The 17,751-nt window shown below is 34.0% G+C and overlaps 1 protein-coding gene across 1 annotated transcript in view; it reads left to right on the top strand.

Annotated features, from left to right (window-relative positions):
• LOC107681745 (GPI-anchor transamidase-like) overlaps nucleotides 1-14,155 on the top strand; it is a 47,340-nt gene extending 33,185 nt beyond the window's left edge. The window contains exon 10 of the mRNA XM_016478068.1: nucleotides 12,597-14,155. Coding sequence (XP_016333554.1) covers nucleotides 12,597-12,657 — 61 coding nt within the window. The 3' untranslated portion in view covers nucleotides 12,658-14,155. The remainder of the gene's footprint in view (nucleotides 1-12,596) is intronic.
• Nucleotides 14,156-17,751: the final 3,596 nt, after the last annotated feature.

Here is a 17,751-nt window from a genome sequence, read left to right as displayed (position 1 = left end):
ACTTATTTGCCATTCTCTGTATGTCCAAACACTTCCAATTTCTCATCTTACTTTTGTACCTAAATCCACAGTCTTCTCTTATCATGCGAACAAAAAGCTATTCAGGTATGATTTTGGCAGATTTGCTTCATGCGGATGTTGATTGTGTGCCTCAATTTTCAAATGGTGCAACAGATTCTTGGGTTGAGGGAGAAAATTAGTATTTTGTAGGGTGCTGTGTAGAATTAATTGCCAGATATATTAAAATACAAACCAGCTCTGGGCCAGTTCTGCTCTGTTACATGTTATTAGTGATACTAGCTAAGGTAAACCTCGCTATTTCTAATGCTCATACCCCTAACACAGTGTCCTAGCAGGGATGATGAAATGTAAGCTACTTTATATCCAGCTGCAACCATGAGAAACAGCAAGTAACGGGACATTTTGTTACTCGATTAGTTTTTGTGGCATTATGCTGGGTGGACCTGTACAGAAAAACGACCTGAATTTTATGGATTTCTAAAATGACATACACATGTGCAAAATTATTTTGCATGTGTGACATTTACATGATAAAATCACATGTGAACTATGGTGGAAAACATGGGAAACTTAATGTTGTTTTTTCTATAAAGGGAGCCACTCACAGTGAAATCTTATGGGTCAAAATCATGATCCTGAGTTGAGTAAGCCTAACTCTGTAATTAACTTTGGTGTGTAACTTTCTGCACTTTTTCTAAGCAATTTGTAAGACCTGTAATAATGATAAAGGAAAAAAAAATACCCAAGCCAATACTAGGCATCATAATGTCATAGAGACTCTATAATAGCAGAATTTAATGCAAATGTGCAGTGGTGTGATGCAGGAACTGTTTTGTGAAAATTGGAAAAACGGAATAAATGTAATGCTCAAAAAATAAGCGTGTGGTTTTCAGGTCAGATTCTCCTGTGGCCACTCGTCATAGATAATGAAGGTGTTTTTCTTGCTCTGTTTCAAAATAGAAGGTGTTTTAGTGTTATAAGAGTGCTGAATGGACATCTTTTTTTATCAAGCCAAAGACTCGTCACTTTGCGTCACGTGGTATAAAGACTTTCATGAGCCCTTTAAAGTTTATTCACCCACTAATGGGTAGTGTTACATTTAAACATTATTGTTCTTGTATTCTCAAAATAGTCATTTTAATAATTCTAAACGTAAGAGAACAATACTTATTTTTTTCTCACTATGACTACATTAATGGGAATGTTTTTCAATTGTATTTGTAAATAAATATAAAACAATTATTTAAAAAAAAAGTAACTTGGATATTATAAAGTAAATTTAGAAATACTTCTTTATTTATCATGCTTTCTGCTGGCCTAAGGGGATATGCTTTTGTACTTCCCCCGATCAAGATATTCTTAAACTGTAGACTGAAAAGTGGAAGTAATTTGTCCAACCTCTGTTCAGAATTGATTTACATGTTTAATTTGCAGTGTAGCCATTGGCCAGTTAAAATTTCATGATGACTGATACTTTAAGGTAATTCTTTGCAAGCCAACATCAGTTTAAAGTTTTCAGATATTCAGTAGTTTAAGATGTCTCTTCTTAGATTAAAATGGTTTAATGATCAAAGTTCAGTTAAATAACTCTTAAGATGGACACATTAAAAGAGCATTTGAGAAGAGCATAGAATTATTTAAGATAGCCAAAGCAATATACACCAAGGATGAATAATTATATTTTCAGTTTCTTTGAGACTTTGGGCCAAATTTACTGAATAGTTGCATCACCTTTGCATGCAGCAACATCTGCATCATATTAGCTAATCACCCGCAATCCAGTTTAAAGGGATACTCCACCCCAAAATGAAAATTTTGTCATTAATCACTTACCCCCATGTTGTTCCAAACCCGTAAAAGCTTCGTTCGTCTTCGGAACACAATTTAAGATATTTTGGATGAAAACCGGGAGGCTTGTGACTGTCCGATTGACTGTCAAGGAAATTACACTGTCAAGGCCCAGAAAAGTATGAAAGACATCATCAGAATAGTCCATCTGCCATCAGTGGTTCAACCGTAACGTTATGAAGCGACGAGAATACTTTTTGTACGTGAAGAAAACAAAAATAACGACTTTATTCAACAAATAGCGTATGCTGCTTACGTTCAGTGGATATTCTCCAAAATGGTGCTACGGTGATGCGGAGAGACACAGAGGAGACGAATTGTTGAATAAAGTCGTTGTTTTTGTTTTCTTCGGAGCACTGTTTGTGCACCAGACATAGTTCAATTCATTTTCATTGTTTTTACCATAAATATCCCACCTTTCTAAGTACATTGTCTTTACTGTAAGCAGGTGGTAATCTGACTTTTTTTTTTTTAGGAATTGTGTTAATGTAAATTTTACAGAAATAAGTCAAATTAATAAATAAAATAAGTAAATAAATAAAATTAAGTAATTCATCAAATGATGATAAATTGAAGGAGAAGAGCATTATAACTCCATATATATGGATGTGCGGTGTAGTCGAGCTCACTTTCTGCCTTTTAAAGACCCATTCTTATCCCTGGAGCACAGTGGTGGAGTAATACTGTACAGTCTCAGTAAAGTATGCCAGATACAATAATCAGCTGCATCCTCTACAACTGAGCACTCAGAAGTGGCCTGGAGAATTGTGGCACATTTTTACAATTTTACACTGATTTAGACTGATTTACTCCACCATGTGAAGAGTTTGGACTAAATTATTATTATTATTATTATTTATTTTTTGAAGTCTCTTATGCTCATCAAAGGTGTCTTTATTTGATGAAAAATAAAGTCATATTCTAAAATGTTAATTCAATTTAAAAGAACTGCTTTCTATTTTAATATATTTTAAAATATAATTTATCCTTGTGATGGCAAATCTGAATTAATCTCAATAGCCATTACTCTATTTTTCACATGATCCACATGATCACATTATCATTGTAGCATGCATATTTGGTACGTAGTTATTCATTATTATTGGTGCTTAGTTATTGATAATTGTTCTTATTGTTATCAATGTTGAAAACATTTTTTTTTTTTTTAAACTGTGATACATTTTTCAGCGTGCTTTGTTTAATAGAAAGTTCAAAAGAACAATATTTATTTGAAAAAGTAATCTTGTAGCATTATAGTCTTTACTGTCACTTTTGATCAGTTTATTGTGTCCGAAGAAATGGACAGCACCTGAGTTAAATATATGAGTGTCACAGCAAAGGGTCTGAATACTTAGGACCATGTGATATTTCAGTTTTTCTTTTTTAATAAATCTGCAAAAATGTCAACAATTCTGTGTTTTTCTGTCAATATGGGGTGCTGTGTGTACATTAATGAGGAAAAAAAATTAACTTAAATGATTTTAGCAAATGGCTGCAATATAACAAAGAGTGAAAAATTTAAGGGGGTCTGAATACTTTCCGTACCCACTGTATATAAGAAATGTTTCTTGTTGCTACAAATCAGCATATTAGAATCATTTCTGAAGAATCATGTGATTCTGAAGACTGGAGTAATGATGCTGAAAATTCAGCTTAATCACAGGAATAAATGACATTTTAAAATCTACTACTAAAATCAGCCAACTTGTCTTGGTGAGCAATACTGCTTCTTTGACTTCTTTGAAAAAGATTTTATAAAAATTTAATTATTCCAAACTTTTGACCAGTAATTATTTTAATGAATTGGCTGCTAAAACAGTGCAGACTGCAAATGCAAATAAACAGTTCTATCTTCAGCCTCAATTCATTCTTAGTGAAATCCCACAATACATTTATTTAACAAAAGTCACAGTTCGTGTATGAGGTCATAGCAGTGGGAACACTAGACCGTAACCCCGTCTTTTCTTCCAAGAGCACTTGTTAGTCGTGCTGTCTCTTGCGTCAACCCATCTATCTCTGGCTGAGGATGAGGTTATCCCCTTTGTGCAGCGATCGTTCTTGCTTCTAAATCAGGCTTTAAATGTCAGAGACTAATCACACTGTACTCAGCTGAAGGTGCTTTTCTCCAAACTCAATTACTCGGCTTGTTGTGATGATTTTGCTCTGAGAATGCTTGTCTTCAGCTTTGAATAGTTATTTGTTGGCTTGACAGTTTGATGCTTCAGCGCTGTGGCTTTAGGGAATGAAAGCTGAAGGAGGAGGATGCACGGCAGTACTCATTTTGTCCTTTTTGACTGGGTTGTGAACCAGTCAAACCGAAAATAATTTCCTCACTAAATAGCATGAGGTTTGATGGCAGTTTCCATTCCAGCAGAATGCAGTACAATGCACAAAGTATGATTTATCAGAGAACTTAAAGGGACAGATAGTTCACCCAAAAATGAAAATTGGGTCATTTACTCACCCTCATGTCATTCTTAACTTGACTTCTTTTCTTATGCTGAATTGTTAAAGAAGATTTTTTTCAATGTTCACCAGTTTGTTCATGACCCAAAACTTTCAAGCTTCTAGGTGTGTTCTACCAAAGTCCCTTTCAGGCAAAGTCTGTTCAATCAGCGGCCATATTTGCAACGCCTCAGGGCAGCTATTTCGGTCATCCAAAACCAAGTCCTATTAAATGAATAGGGGAATCCTGAAATCTCAAAAACTGCTTGCTGAGCTCACAGTTAAATTACACATTTCAAATCACCAACAAAATCTGAAATGAACTGCCCCATAAATTTTGTTCCTTATGCTCAGATAGCATTAAAAAAAGCTTATTTTTCAGTCTAGACCAGCCAATGCTCATGTGCAGTCATAAGCGTGAGTCTCTGAGATATAGGCCTCTATTTTAAAAATTTCAGTGCATGGTCTGAAGCGCATGGCGCAGGTGCACTTAGGGCGTGTCCGAATCCACTTTTGCCAATTTAACGACAGAAAAAAACGGTCAGCGCACCAGGGGCATGGCCCAAAAGGGTTGTACCTAGTCTCTTAATGAGTAATGGGTGTGTTTTGGGCTTAACGTGCAATAAACCAATCAGAGTCTCATCTCTCATTCCCTTTAAAATCCAGTTGCGCTTGCACCATGGCGGATTTGCTATTTACATGGCGGAATTAGTAATCCTTTCATTTTTAATATTTGGCATGTTTGTGTGATGCTCTGTTTAATAAGCAGAGTGTACATGCGTTGTGCATCTGCCTATAGGCACATGTTTCCTAACGTGCCCTTTAAATAAAAAAAAAAAAAAATACTGTTTAAACCAGGTTTTAGTTGGGATATGGCACAATCATTTTCGGTTGCCTCACCTTGTTTTCAGACCAGCAGGCCCATGGGCGAACAGATGGGTGCATTTTCTATTTAAACAACGTGGCGGTGGACTTGAAAATGATAACTGCGTCAGGCAAAAACTAGCAAAAAAACACTTGCGTCGCGCCTGGGATAGCATTGCGCCGGGTATATGATATGGCGCAATTTGACTATCCACAATTTTTCTCGCAATTGCAAGTTTATATCCCACAATTCTGATTTCTTTTCTTAGAACTGTGAGATTTAAACTCCCAATTATGAGTTATAAAGTCCATGTCAAAGGGAAAAGCAGTTGCCTGAGTATTTTCAGCTTTTTTTTCAGCAGATGATTTTACAGTGGTTTGACATTTAAATATGTGATTTTTAGACTAATAATTAAAGGGTTAGTTCACCCAAAAATGAAAATTCTGTCATTACAATGCAGCTGGTGTGGTGGGCTTTCACACAGCCTTGCGATCCGTCATCGTCAGAGAGGGTCTGTGTTTTTCTTTTTTCCCCCCACTTTTACACTTAAAGGGTTAGTCCACCCAAAAATGAAAATTCTGTCATTAATTACTCACCCTCATGTCGTTTCAAACCCGCAAGACCTTCATTCATCTTCGGAACACAAATTAAGATATTTTTGATGGAATCTGAGAGCTGTCTGACCCTCCATAGACAGCAACGCAACTGAAATGTTCCCAAGTCCAGAAACGTAGCAAGGAGATAGGCAAAATAATCCATGTGACATCAGTGGTTCATCCGCAATTATACGAAGCTACAAGAATACTTTTTGTGCTCAAAAGAAAAAAAAATAACGACTTTATTCAACAATTCATCTCCTCCGCATCACCCTGATGCCATTTTGGAGAATATCCACTGGACGTGAACAGCGTATGCTGTTGTGTCGTATAATTGCGGATGAACCCCTGATGTCACATGGATTATTTTACAGATCTCCTTGCTACGTTTCTGGACTTGGGAACATTTCAGTTGCATTGCTGTCTATGCAGGGTCAGACAGCTCTCAGATTCCATGAAAAATATCTTAATTTGTGTTCCGAAGATGAACAAAGGTCTTACGGGTTTGAAACGACATGAGGGTGAGTAATTAATTACAAAATTTTTATTTTTGGGTGAACTAACCCTTTAAGACTAATCATGAACTGTGTTCACACTTGACTCATGTTCATCCTTCTAGCAATAGTTATTATAAAAACCCATTTTTCAAGTGTCTGAAAGGTATAGTTCACCCAAAAATCAACTTATGTGAGCATGATTGTTTGGCTTGTTAGTCACGGTTGGGTAAAAATAAATAAATAAACAATACTATTTTTTGTTTTTAAAACATTGAGGAAAGTCATGATGACATATGCATTATGTACTTTGGAGTCCACATGAAATTGTAACAGAGTAAAAGGTATTCGGTTTTAACAGAACTCAAGTAAAGTACAGATTCCCCAGATATGGAGCAGCTTTACAGAGGTCTTAATCTCCATGGAAACTAGTATGTATTTTACGCTGTAGTCACAATAATCTTGATAGATTTGAAGCAGTCTAGCACATACAGTGGTGAAAATTGTTTTCCTCACCCTCAAAACAAGCACATCATAGTGATTGGCATAATTAGTAATAATTTGTTATTGATATAAGTGAAATATTTTTGAAAATTAATAACATTTAAATACTGCTACAGAAACATACGACTGTATTTCATTGTGTGTTTTTTTTTCAATGAAATAAGATTATTTGACCATTCTTTATGCAGTATGGTAACATTGTTTGCAATAGTCACTTCATTCCTTAGGTCTCTGATTCTCAATTCACGAGTCTTGATTCTAATTGGTCAGCCGCTGTACTCTGTGATCAAATTCATAAGAAATGATTGACAGCGGATCATTGAATTATTGATAAAACAATATGGACACGTGATTAAGTAGAAGGGTGTTATATACTGACAACAAGGCTCTGTGTTGTATGTGAGTTTACTTTGGCACAATATCATTGTTTTTCTTGCATCTTTTTCTGTGGTAGACTATACAAATTTTTGAAATAACCGATATTATTTGGCAAAGTGAAATGTAACTGCAGTGCAACTCAGATCTGGAAGTACTTCAGAGCCATGCAGTTATCAAAACCTGTCAGAGAATCAGAATCAAGAGAGCTCTGTTATTATTTTGTGTGATCTCCAACATTCTTCTAGTTCCACGTCTTTCATAGCACTCCCATTGTTCTCACATAATCAAATAAAGTAAATGGACATGAAATATTGATTTGGGTGAAATCATTTATTTATATGATAAGTTAGCATGTAATAAGCAGGATCATAATAAATCAGGGTTTTCCAAACAGGGGGTTGTAAGGAAACTGCAGGGGGTTTGTGAGTTGATGAAAAGCTAATAATTAATTCTATCCAATGTAAATTCAAATAAATGGAGTTGCACAATAATCACGATATAGCTTAGTGCAAATATCAAATCAAAGACTGTGATTGAATTAAACAATTGTATAGTCTGATGCTCTGCGTGTTTCAAAGCAAAGTGTGGTACTTTGTTTATGCAAGCAGCTGGTGATCTGGTGTATTTAGCTTCTCAGTTGATGCATTTTGGAACACAATGTGTGCTAGGTTCACTTTATTTACAGATTTGCACAATTTTCAACATTTTTGTGGCATTTTCCACAGCATTCTGCCAAAATAAAAGCTTGTAATTTTGAGATATTCCAAGCTCAAGGGTTTGAATGTTTGAAAGTGAATAATTTAAGACATTAATATTAGTATTTTACTTGTAGTGTAAAATAAAAAAAAATACATATAATATTCAAGTATTTTATTTTACAGTGAAAAAGTTAAAACGACAACAACAGCAACAATAATAATAATAATACAAATAATAATTATTATTATTATTGTTCTTGTTAATAATAATAATATATTGTAACTAGGGCTGTCAGTTTAACACATTAACTTAATTAGTTATGGAAAAATAACACGATTAAAATATTGTAATGTAGTTACGTAACGCACTGGCCCCGCCCCCAGACCTGCACATCATCTTACATTTCATATATTTGACTGTTGACAAATATAATGCAGGGCCGCAACTCCATAAATGTAGTTATGCCCTAAAATTCAAGATATTGGTGCAAAAAATGCCCTTGTATGTTGTCTCATATTTATATCATACGATAAGTGATATCACATGAGCAGGGAGAACACAAGTGCTGATTTTGTCCTGAATATCACGAGTTTAAATGTTCAGTAAATAAGTTGATATTGTATTATATTTTAAACACAATATTAAGTGTTTTTGCTTAATTTTGCAGAGAAAATATTACCTTTAAAGCCATAGCAGAATTGTTGTGCGTCTCCGAGAAAAACAGCAGTGTTTCGTTTCTGAATGAATCTGCGTTTTGAATCCGCGTTATGATTACATTTCTTTGGGTTTCTAAAACAACAGTGTGAATGGAATGTAAACTGAGAGACTATTTCGACTAAAAAGAGGTTTTATTTTAAAATTCAGCTAGTCAAATATAAAACACAACACAATCTACATTTACTAAAAAAAAGAGATTTTTAGCAAATGGCTGCAATATAACAAAGAGTGAAAAATTGAAGGGGGTCTGAATACTTTCCGTACCCACTGTATAAGACGATGTTTTTTTCTTGGAAATACATCTGAAAAGTCGTCTTATATTCAGGGTCTAGACTTTGACATGTCACTTTCAAAACAAAAATTAAAATAGGAAAAATGTGCAATATGAAAATAATTGAAGACAAAATGTGTTTTACTGAGAAAAAACAAGATTTGGTTTTTAAAAAGCCTTTATCCAAAAGATACATCTGGAAAAAGGGGGGTCGTCTTATATTCGGGCCAATACGGTAATTATTTATAATAAATCTTTACTTAAGTTTTCACCGTAATAATTAGTTTACTGCAATGTCTTAAGTCCCAATTATAGGCTTTGGAATTATGAACTGAAGCGAGATCAGATCAATGCCTTACAGTCGGTATTCCAGATCATTTAAAGTCCTGCATGGATTCAGTTTTCCACGTAGGCTATAGTTTGGGAAAAGTCCAACTAGTAAATGAGTAGTACAGGTTATATGTAAGTAAGAATTAATGATTTTCATCAGAAATGATCTCCTCCACTGAATCAAGCCGCACATCGCATTGCGTTCTTCCTCTGAGGTAAATTCAAGGTTTATTCCTCAGCCTTATTCCGTGGATGATTACCGTATAGTAGAGTGTGAATGTGAACATATTACAGATAATGAGCTCAGACGAGAAGCACGGCATCTCTCGTTGGTTTCATACAAATTACATAAACAATAAATAATTATTTTCGATTCAAATTGATACATTTAAAGTTTTCTATAGACATGTTTCTTATGTCTGTGATGCAAGAGTTTCAGTTCATTTTTGACATGTTTCAGAAAGAAGTTCACAGAGACCGAGATGGCCGAAAGCACACCCTGTTTGTTTTCTTTATTTTACAAAAGAGTTTTGTAAGGTTTTGTTGTTATTGAGGGTGTCTTACTCGTATGACCATAACTGACGCAGTTGAAGCTCTTTCTGCTGTTATCGGGATCACGCCGCAACTCCGCCCGGAGAAGTGCAGTACTTGTTGCACTCTACAAGGTATAGCCTAGCTATTGCTCTTGTTTGTAATAACAAATGAAAACACGTTACTTGTGAAGTTTTTCTTAAATAGGTATAGAATAAAATGAGTAGGTAAAACATTTTTTAATTACATTTCGTTGTTGATCACATACAGTAAAAGTTAAATGCCGTTTTACTGGTTATGAATAAAGTCATTTCTGTTTTGTCAGTACCATGCAGCATTCGTGAAAATAGATTTTTAAATTATTATTATATTGTAAGCGCCGCTGGCAGCCTACACTACAAAGAATCTGCAGGATTAAACTCGGCTCGCCTGCGCGTCTCTCCTGTTGAAAATGAACTGAGCTTGCGGTTGCTGCATATCGGTGCAGTAAAAATTAATACAAAAACTTAATACAAAAACCAATATTTCATAATGAATGATTAAAGTTCTAAAATTTAACTGACCTAAATTTTTACCAAACGTTTGATGATACATCAGAACAAATATTACAATAATAATTAGTACCACAGAATTACATAAAAACCACACAAAAAATGAAGGGAAACTAATTATTGTTACATTGTGTAATTAAATTAAAAGAAAAACTGAAAATCAGAATGAAAGTTGATTCAAAATATTAATAAAGCTGATATAAATAATATTGACATAACACTAGAGTCAAGATCAAATAATTTTTCCTGTTTTGGACAAGGCAAGGTTGAAAAGATTATAAAATGTCTTAGAGCTTCAAAGAATTTTTCACTATGTTTACTACATTTTAGAAGATTTCCCTTCTCCTTATTTAGGGTTTTGTCAATTATTTGTCTTATTGACCCCACAATAGGCACAATGTTAGAATGGATGCAGACAGCAGAGGATAATATTTTTAGTAATATTTCCAGTCTATACATCACACAAGCTATTGTATGACTTGGAATATAGTACACATATTTGAAAATTTGGAGCTTTTCCCTATTCACTTTTATTGTATGGAAATGAGTGCCAAGTACATTCTTCAAAATATTTCCTTTTCTGTTCCACACTTTTCTGTTCTGTTTTTTTTTTTTTTGGAACATGAGGGTGAGAAAAATGATTACAGAATTTTCCTTTTAGGCTGAATTGTTCCTTCAAATGCATATATTGTATATTCACCAAAGCGATGATGGGAAGGACCTTGAATGCAAGTGTGCTCCAAGGCATAAACAACATGCACTAATGTTCTGTATTATCTTTCCCCAAAGCAAGATTTCTCATACAAAGCTCTCTCTCGGTGTTCCAGTGGCATTCGCGTGTCAGGTTATGTGCACTCTGGTGGTCAGCGTGTATAGGTACAAGCGCCTGGTTTCTAGGTCAGCGTTGAGTCGGGCCTCAGGCTGTAGCTGTTTTTAGGTTGATGATGAAGGGCTGCAGTTAAACACGCACTCATGTTCACCTACAGTGCAGCAAAGGCCCTCACAAGCCCCTCTATTAGAATTAGAAAAGTTATGAGCACTTTCTTTTTAGAGGTTAAATCTAAAATTCTTCTTAAAATATTCAGTCTGCATTAGCATATAAATGCACGTCTGGTGATGCATGTTTAATGGTGGGTGATTTAAATGTATAATATTCATACACAAAGTGATGATGTAGCTATAAATGTGCAAACACTGAGTGAGGCGGATGAGTTCTGATGATAAAGTGCATGTTTGCATATGTGAGTCTGCATATCTATCTATCTATCTTTCTTTTTCTTTCTTTTCCTCTAATTATTGTACTGTACTTTGTTCTTTATTTTTCTTTTTCACTCTCTCATTCTCTTTTCTTTCATCTTTTTTGTTCATTCATTTGTTCGCTTACTTTGTTGCATTTGTCTGATTTGATTTTCTTTCCTTCATTTGTTTGTTCTTTCTTTCATTTTTTTCTTTTTTGTTTGCTCTTTCCCTTATGCATTGTCTTTCTTTTCATTTGTTGTTTTTTAATGTTTCCATTCAATTATTTATTTGCTTCTATTTGCTTGACCATTCTTTATTTTGTCCTTACCATCTTTCTTTCTTTCTTTCTTTCTTTCTTTCTCTCTTTCTTTCTTTCTTTTTTTTCTCTCTCTTTCTCTTTCTTTATTTTTCTTTCTTTCTTTCTTTCTTTTACTTGCTTGTTCATTCTTTTCGTTTTTCATTCTGTTTTGTTTTTTGTACATTTTTTTCAGTCGTTTATTTTTGCTCACGTGCATTCTAACATTTGTTCAATCTTTCTTTTCTTCTTTTGTGTTCTCTTTTGTTCATTCTTACATTTTTCACATGCTCTTTTTCTTTCTTTCTTTCATTTAATCATTAATTCTTTCTTTTTTTTATGCTATTGTCTGCTTGATCTTTCTCTCATTCATTGTTTAAATCGTTTTCTTTCAGTTCTTTTGTTTTTTGTTTTGATTCACTTTCTTTCACCTGTTTGTTTGTTTGTTCACGTCTTCATTTGTTCATTTTGCTCTTTCTTTTTCTCCTTCTTCATTTCATTTCTTCTTGCTTTCTTTTGTTCTGTGAAATAGGAAACAATGTTTTCCTGTTAGCGCTTTCTAAAGTGTTGAAAAGGTTTATGGTTAGTAATAATAGTTACTGTTGGCAGTTTTGTGCTTTTTTATCCTTCAGTACCAGCCTCTCTGTAAAGCCTGTATTACATTGTGATGTGTTCAGAAAACAATTTTAGACTGGAGAGGACATTGTTTGACACTTACCGTATGTTTGCATGGTACATCAAGAGCAAATGAAATTCAGTCCTTCATGATATGAAACAGACTCATCTGAGTTGTCGCTGACGTGTCTTCACAGAACCCCAAGCAGAAAGACTGGCACCCTCCTGATGGCTTTATTCTGGGGCTCTGGACTCTGATCTTGCTGGTGTTCTTCCAGACCTATGGCATCAAACATCTCAAACACATCTTCTGACTCCTCCCTCCCAGCACCGCAGAGGTCAAAGAACACACCGCTTTCATAAAAGAGTCCACCCTAACTTTGTTCATGATTGATTTGGTCAGGAATAGGTTTTTATTTATTATTTGATGCAAGTTTGTTTTCTTTGGGTTTTGCTGTGTATCGTTATTTTTTAAAGTGACATGCACTGACTTCTTACGTTCAAACATTGTTGTTTGGAGCTCAGTAAACCCATTTGAATTTCACACAGGGACTTTCTTTTGAACTAAACACACACATACAGCTTGCAGGGAGAAGCATACTTCTTGTTTGTTGGTTTGTTTGTTAGTTTTTTATTTGTTTGTTTCCATTTATAGTTTCATCTCTTCAACAATTATTTTTTAACATTCATAAATGCACATGTGGAATTGTAACTTGTAACTCCTCCCAGATTTCTTCATTTGTTCTTAGTGGGATGAGATGTGTTTTTTTAAACATATAATCTAAATCTGTAAATGCAATTGCTGATCTGTTGTTTCAATTGCACTTTATAATTTGCATTCTTATTATTTAATGGTTATTTAAAGTGGTAAATGATACTACTTTTCAGGGTAATGTATGGGTCATATTTTACCATGAAATTGAGAAAATGAGTAAAAACTTTAGCATAAAGCTTATTTTAGGATCATTGATTTTTTTCTTCATTATCATAATGAAAAGAAACATCTCACTGTAATACAGTGATGCTTTTTATTAAATCAGCATACATCAAATTTAGTACAACATGATGTGTAATCACTACTGTTCCTAATTTAAATAATATAACATTTGTTTTCCAATTAGCAATGAGAATGAAATTGTTTTTCCACACATATTAAGCTGCTGGCAACTGACTGACAAGAAGAGGGTTGAAAATGTCATGAAATTAGTAAAAAATATTTCATTTATCTTAAAATAGGAAAATATAATTGATTTGTTTTTTGGTTGGTTGTTTTTTTTTTATGACCTATACATTTTCATGAGATCATCCAGCAATAAATGTAAGGAATTAATGGACAACAAACAACATTTCCATGTACAGCAACCAAACGGCTCCATTTGCCTGTGGCAGTGTCCTGTATCTGTCCATTAGCATCTCTGCTGCACTTGAACTGTTACGAATGTGCTCTAAAAGGGGTCGCCTGAATTCACCCCCAGCTACACAGCAAGTGGGAATGAGAGATTGACAAATTGGACTGTTTAATTCAGTTTTTTTTTCTGTCTGTCTAATGCATCATTAACTGTTGGTAACTAAGGATTGTTTAGGAGAGCAGAGCTCATATTAAAATATTCACTGGCACTCACATTATGTGAGGAAACGCATTATGAGAATTTCTACAGTGCCATTTTGTCTTTTTCCCGTTTATGTTCTCTAGGATTTTGCTGTATGTTTTTTATTATAAAACTGGCTAAAGTTGATATTTTGAATAAAGTCTACAGTGAAAATTCTCTGAAAGCTTTTCATGTTCTGTTCCCTTTAAAGGGGTCCTATTATGCTTTTACAAAGTCTTGATTTTGGGCCACTTTGTGATATCACAAAGCCCGGAAAAAAACCCCGCTGTAGTCCAAACGAGCCGTTCGTTGTAGTTCTTGAAAAGGGATTTTTTTTAAACGAAATATCTCCCTTTGGAGTGGACTTTGAGATTTGTAACTTTCTAGATCTTTTTTATGCCCAAAAATACACACTACACACACTGACTAAAATTAAAAAAGTGAAAAAGCATAATAGGACCCCTTTAAATTCGAAGGAAAGTAATAAAGCAGAAAAACAGTGGGAAAATAGTGGAAAAAGGAGCTGGAGCTCTTTTTTTCTGCGTGAAATGAAAGAACAAAGAACTCACATTTTACAATGGAGAAGCATTATGAAATGATTTCTAGTAACATAATGCCGAGTTATAAGAGAGCTGTGAATAAACACCTGCTGCAGTTACTGGTTGTGTTGTATACAAATACCTACCTAATACATATTAAGACATATTTATTAGGCCATGAAATACAGCCTTCTTAAAATGTAAATTATAGGATACCAGATCTCTCAACTCATAAGTTATTTTTAATAATGCTAATTTCATATTTTAATCATGCACCAGTTGAAGCTATTTCATTAGTACCCATTTAAAAGGCTTTATTTATTTATTTAGTCATTATTTTTTAAATAAATAATAGTAATATCGGCTTCATGCAACAAGACCTTTTGGCTTTTTGTGCAATTATAAGCTGGCACAGATGGAAAAGACAGAGTTTTCTTTTTTTATTCTGCAGTGCATTTCATGATTTTGTGAAGTGAAATCATTTAGCATGTAATTCCACACTGTAAAAAAAAAAAATCTGTGACATTTACGGTAAAATACCGTATTCCATTAACTGATGTAATGTTAATAAACCAACATATTGAAGTACTAATATCTGTTTTGAACAATTGTAATGCACTGATAACCACCAAAAACTGGTGGTGATGAGAACATCACATGATGAACCAAAGCTCATCACAAACAGCTTTTCTACAAGCTGAGGGCAATATTTATATATAGAAGGTGCACAGTGTCATTCACACAAACACTAAACCCCATCACGGTGACACACATGATACTGAAATAATGCAATAAACATTAATTTAACAACATTAGATGTAAGATTAAACCCTAATGTACACAAATGATAAGAAAAAACTAAGAAGAAACGTTAATTCAACAAAAAAACATCAAATATGAAGTGTCATGCAGGGAATTCTGGGGGTGTCAATTTACGTTTTTTCACTGTAAATTATACAATGACTTTTTCTTTTTCACTTCCAAAAACCGTATTTTTAACAGTATTTTACTGTAAAATTACATTAAATGTAATTACGTTTATTCACCGAATATAGTATGGAAACTTACTGTTAACCAGTTAACAGGTTTTTACTGTAGCATTTTTAGTCTTTTACTGTTAAAATCACAATCATTTTTTACAGTGCAGGGTTGGTTTAACTGCTCATATATTTGGGGTTTAATTATAGCTCAGCACCCTGTGATTTCATCTCTGTTTTCTCTGAGCCGGAGACGTTTGTCTCTCAGTCAGCATCTCACTGTTTGGAAAATAGCTGGGCCACCATGGATCAATACACCACCAAGAGAAAGACTCCTAGTGTAGTAATCTGGGTCTAGCTGCAGTGGCCCATATTGCTTTATTTCTCACCAATTCTCTTTCAATATCATACCACAGTGCCACACTTGAGCTTCTGTTCATTGTGTTTTCTCTCTGCTTTCAAAGATTGTCTACAGTGTTTGCACAAACTGTAGCTGAGAAAGTGGTCTTGTGTTACACTAACAAGAACACATACATACATACAGCACCAGTATTGTGGATTTAATGTAAATTAAGCTTAACTGAATCATGATTTTAGTGTCAGTAATGATGATGATGATGATGATCATTTCTAAGCTTTTCTGTGTAAAGTTATATCCAAATGTACAACATCAGTTATGTTTCCTGTTTTAATTTGAAAGTTTTAGTAAATTTGTTGTCATTTTTTAATATTTTAGTACATCAAGTTAAATTAAACGAAACTGAAATAAAATAAGTTTGTTTTTTAATTTTTGATCTTATTTCAGCTAATATTTATTTTATTTTAAATATTTATTTTATTTTTTTATTTTATTTTTGTTATTATAAGAATGGGTTAATTATAACAACCCTGAACAACATACCTAAAAATCTAAAATCTAACATGACTGTAAAATGGTAAAAACAACTGTACAACTCTATTGTGTATGTAACACACAAGTTTAAACAATAAAATGAATGCACATGCTTTTAGAAAATTATAAGCTTCACGTGCTTTTAAATCCATCATTAATTTGCCCTTGTTGCAGACTCATTGCAGCCTTGATGTTTTGCTTTTTTAAAGAACGAGTTGAAATGATTCTGCATTATAAACAACAGTATGCCACAAATGCTGTTGAATGAACACATTTTGAACCTGGAATATTCCTTTAATTAACCTTATATCTATTTACCAATGTAATTTAAAGCTGCATCATTTCTCTGTTTTTAATATAAAATAAACTCAATTATTGTGGCCAGATCAATTAAGATAACAACCCTATTATTATAGAAATGACTTTATCTTGAAACATTTTTCCTACTTGCTGTTTTTCAAAGTGACGCATGATTTCCTCCACAGCTGTAAGCATATAGAAATAATAGTCGCTGAATTCTTGCGTTTCCCCTCGAGATGGACAGGCATTTCAGCATTTATACAACCAACAGTAGCTTTTGCAATAATTCAAGCTATAATAGGCCAACTCATCACTCATAGCTGCGCGGCGTATCTGCGTATTTGTGCATTCAACAGCAATGCCAACTTGTCAGTCATCTGGGGCGTATTAATGCGACGGCTGCTTTAACAGTCCCGACCCGTGTGTACATTTGCATGACTGACAGGTGCAGCGCGGTCATGGTCAACGATGCATGGCCTCCTGCTGTGACGGCCGTAATTACACGTGTGCGTCCTGTACACCTCTGACACGCTCCTCTCCAGCCTGACCACAAAAATAATGGATGTTGGGTTTCGATTTCATTTTTATATGCTCTGTGTTGCCCTTGTGCTGCTGCATTTCTTGTGGATCCTTGCGTATTCCAGCAGGATTCATCTTAGATATTTCAGCTTTGATAAATGTGAGAAAGCTCGATCAAAACTGCAGAATCACACTGCATATTAATTTATTTTTTTAAACAAAAGAACTGTTTATTGTTCATGTTAAAACATTTAAAATCAGTCTCACAATCAAGTACGGAAAATTGAAATTATCTCGAGAAAGAAAAATAAGAGCAAAGCATAAAACAAACACTGAAATAAATAAATAAAAATCCAGTGTCAGTTGGGGTAATAAAATAGGAAAATACTTAAAGAACATAAAAGGATTAAAAACTGTACTTTTTTTTTAATTTCAAAAATTCACCTGTTATACATTTCAGTATAATGACTTTAAAAATGTCAAAATATCTAAAAATTAAGGTTTCAAAAGGGAGTCTTCACAGCAATGCCATAGAA

This window comes from Sinocyclocheilus anshuiensis, unplaced genomic scaffold (assembly GCF_001515605.1).
Source record: "Sinocyclocheilus anshuiensis isolate Anshui unplaced genomic scaffold, SAMN03320099.WGS_v1.1 scaffold436, whole genome shotgun sequence".
NCBI lineage: Eukaryota > Metazoa > Chordata > Actinopteri > Cypriniformes > Cyprinidae > Sinocyclocheilus > Sinocyclocheilus anshuiensis.
The sequence above is the reverse complement of the archived record's forward strand: the minus strand, read 5'-3'. Positions and strand labels throughout refer to the sequence as shown.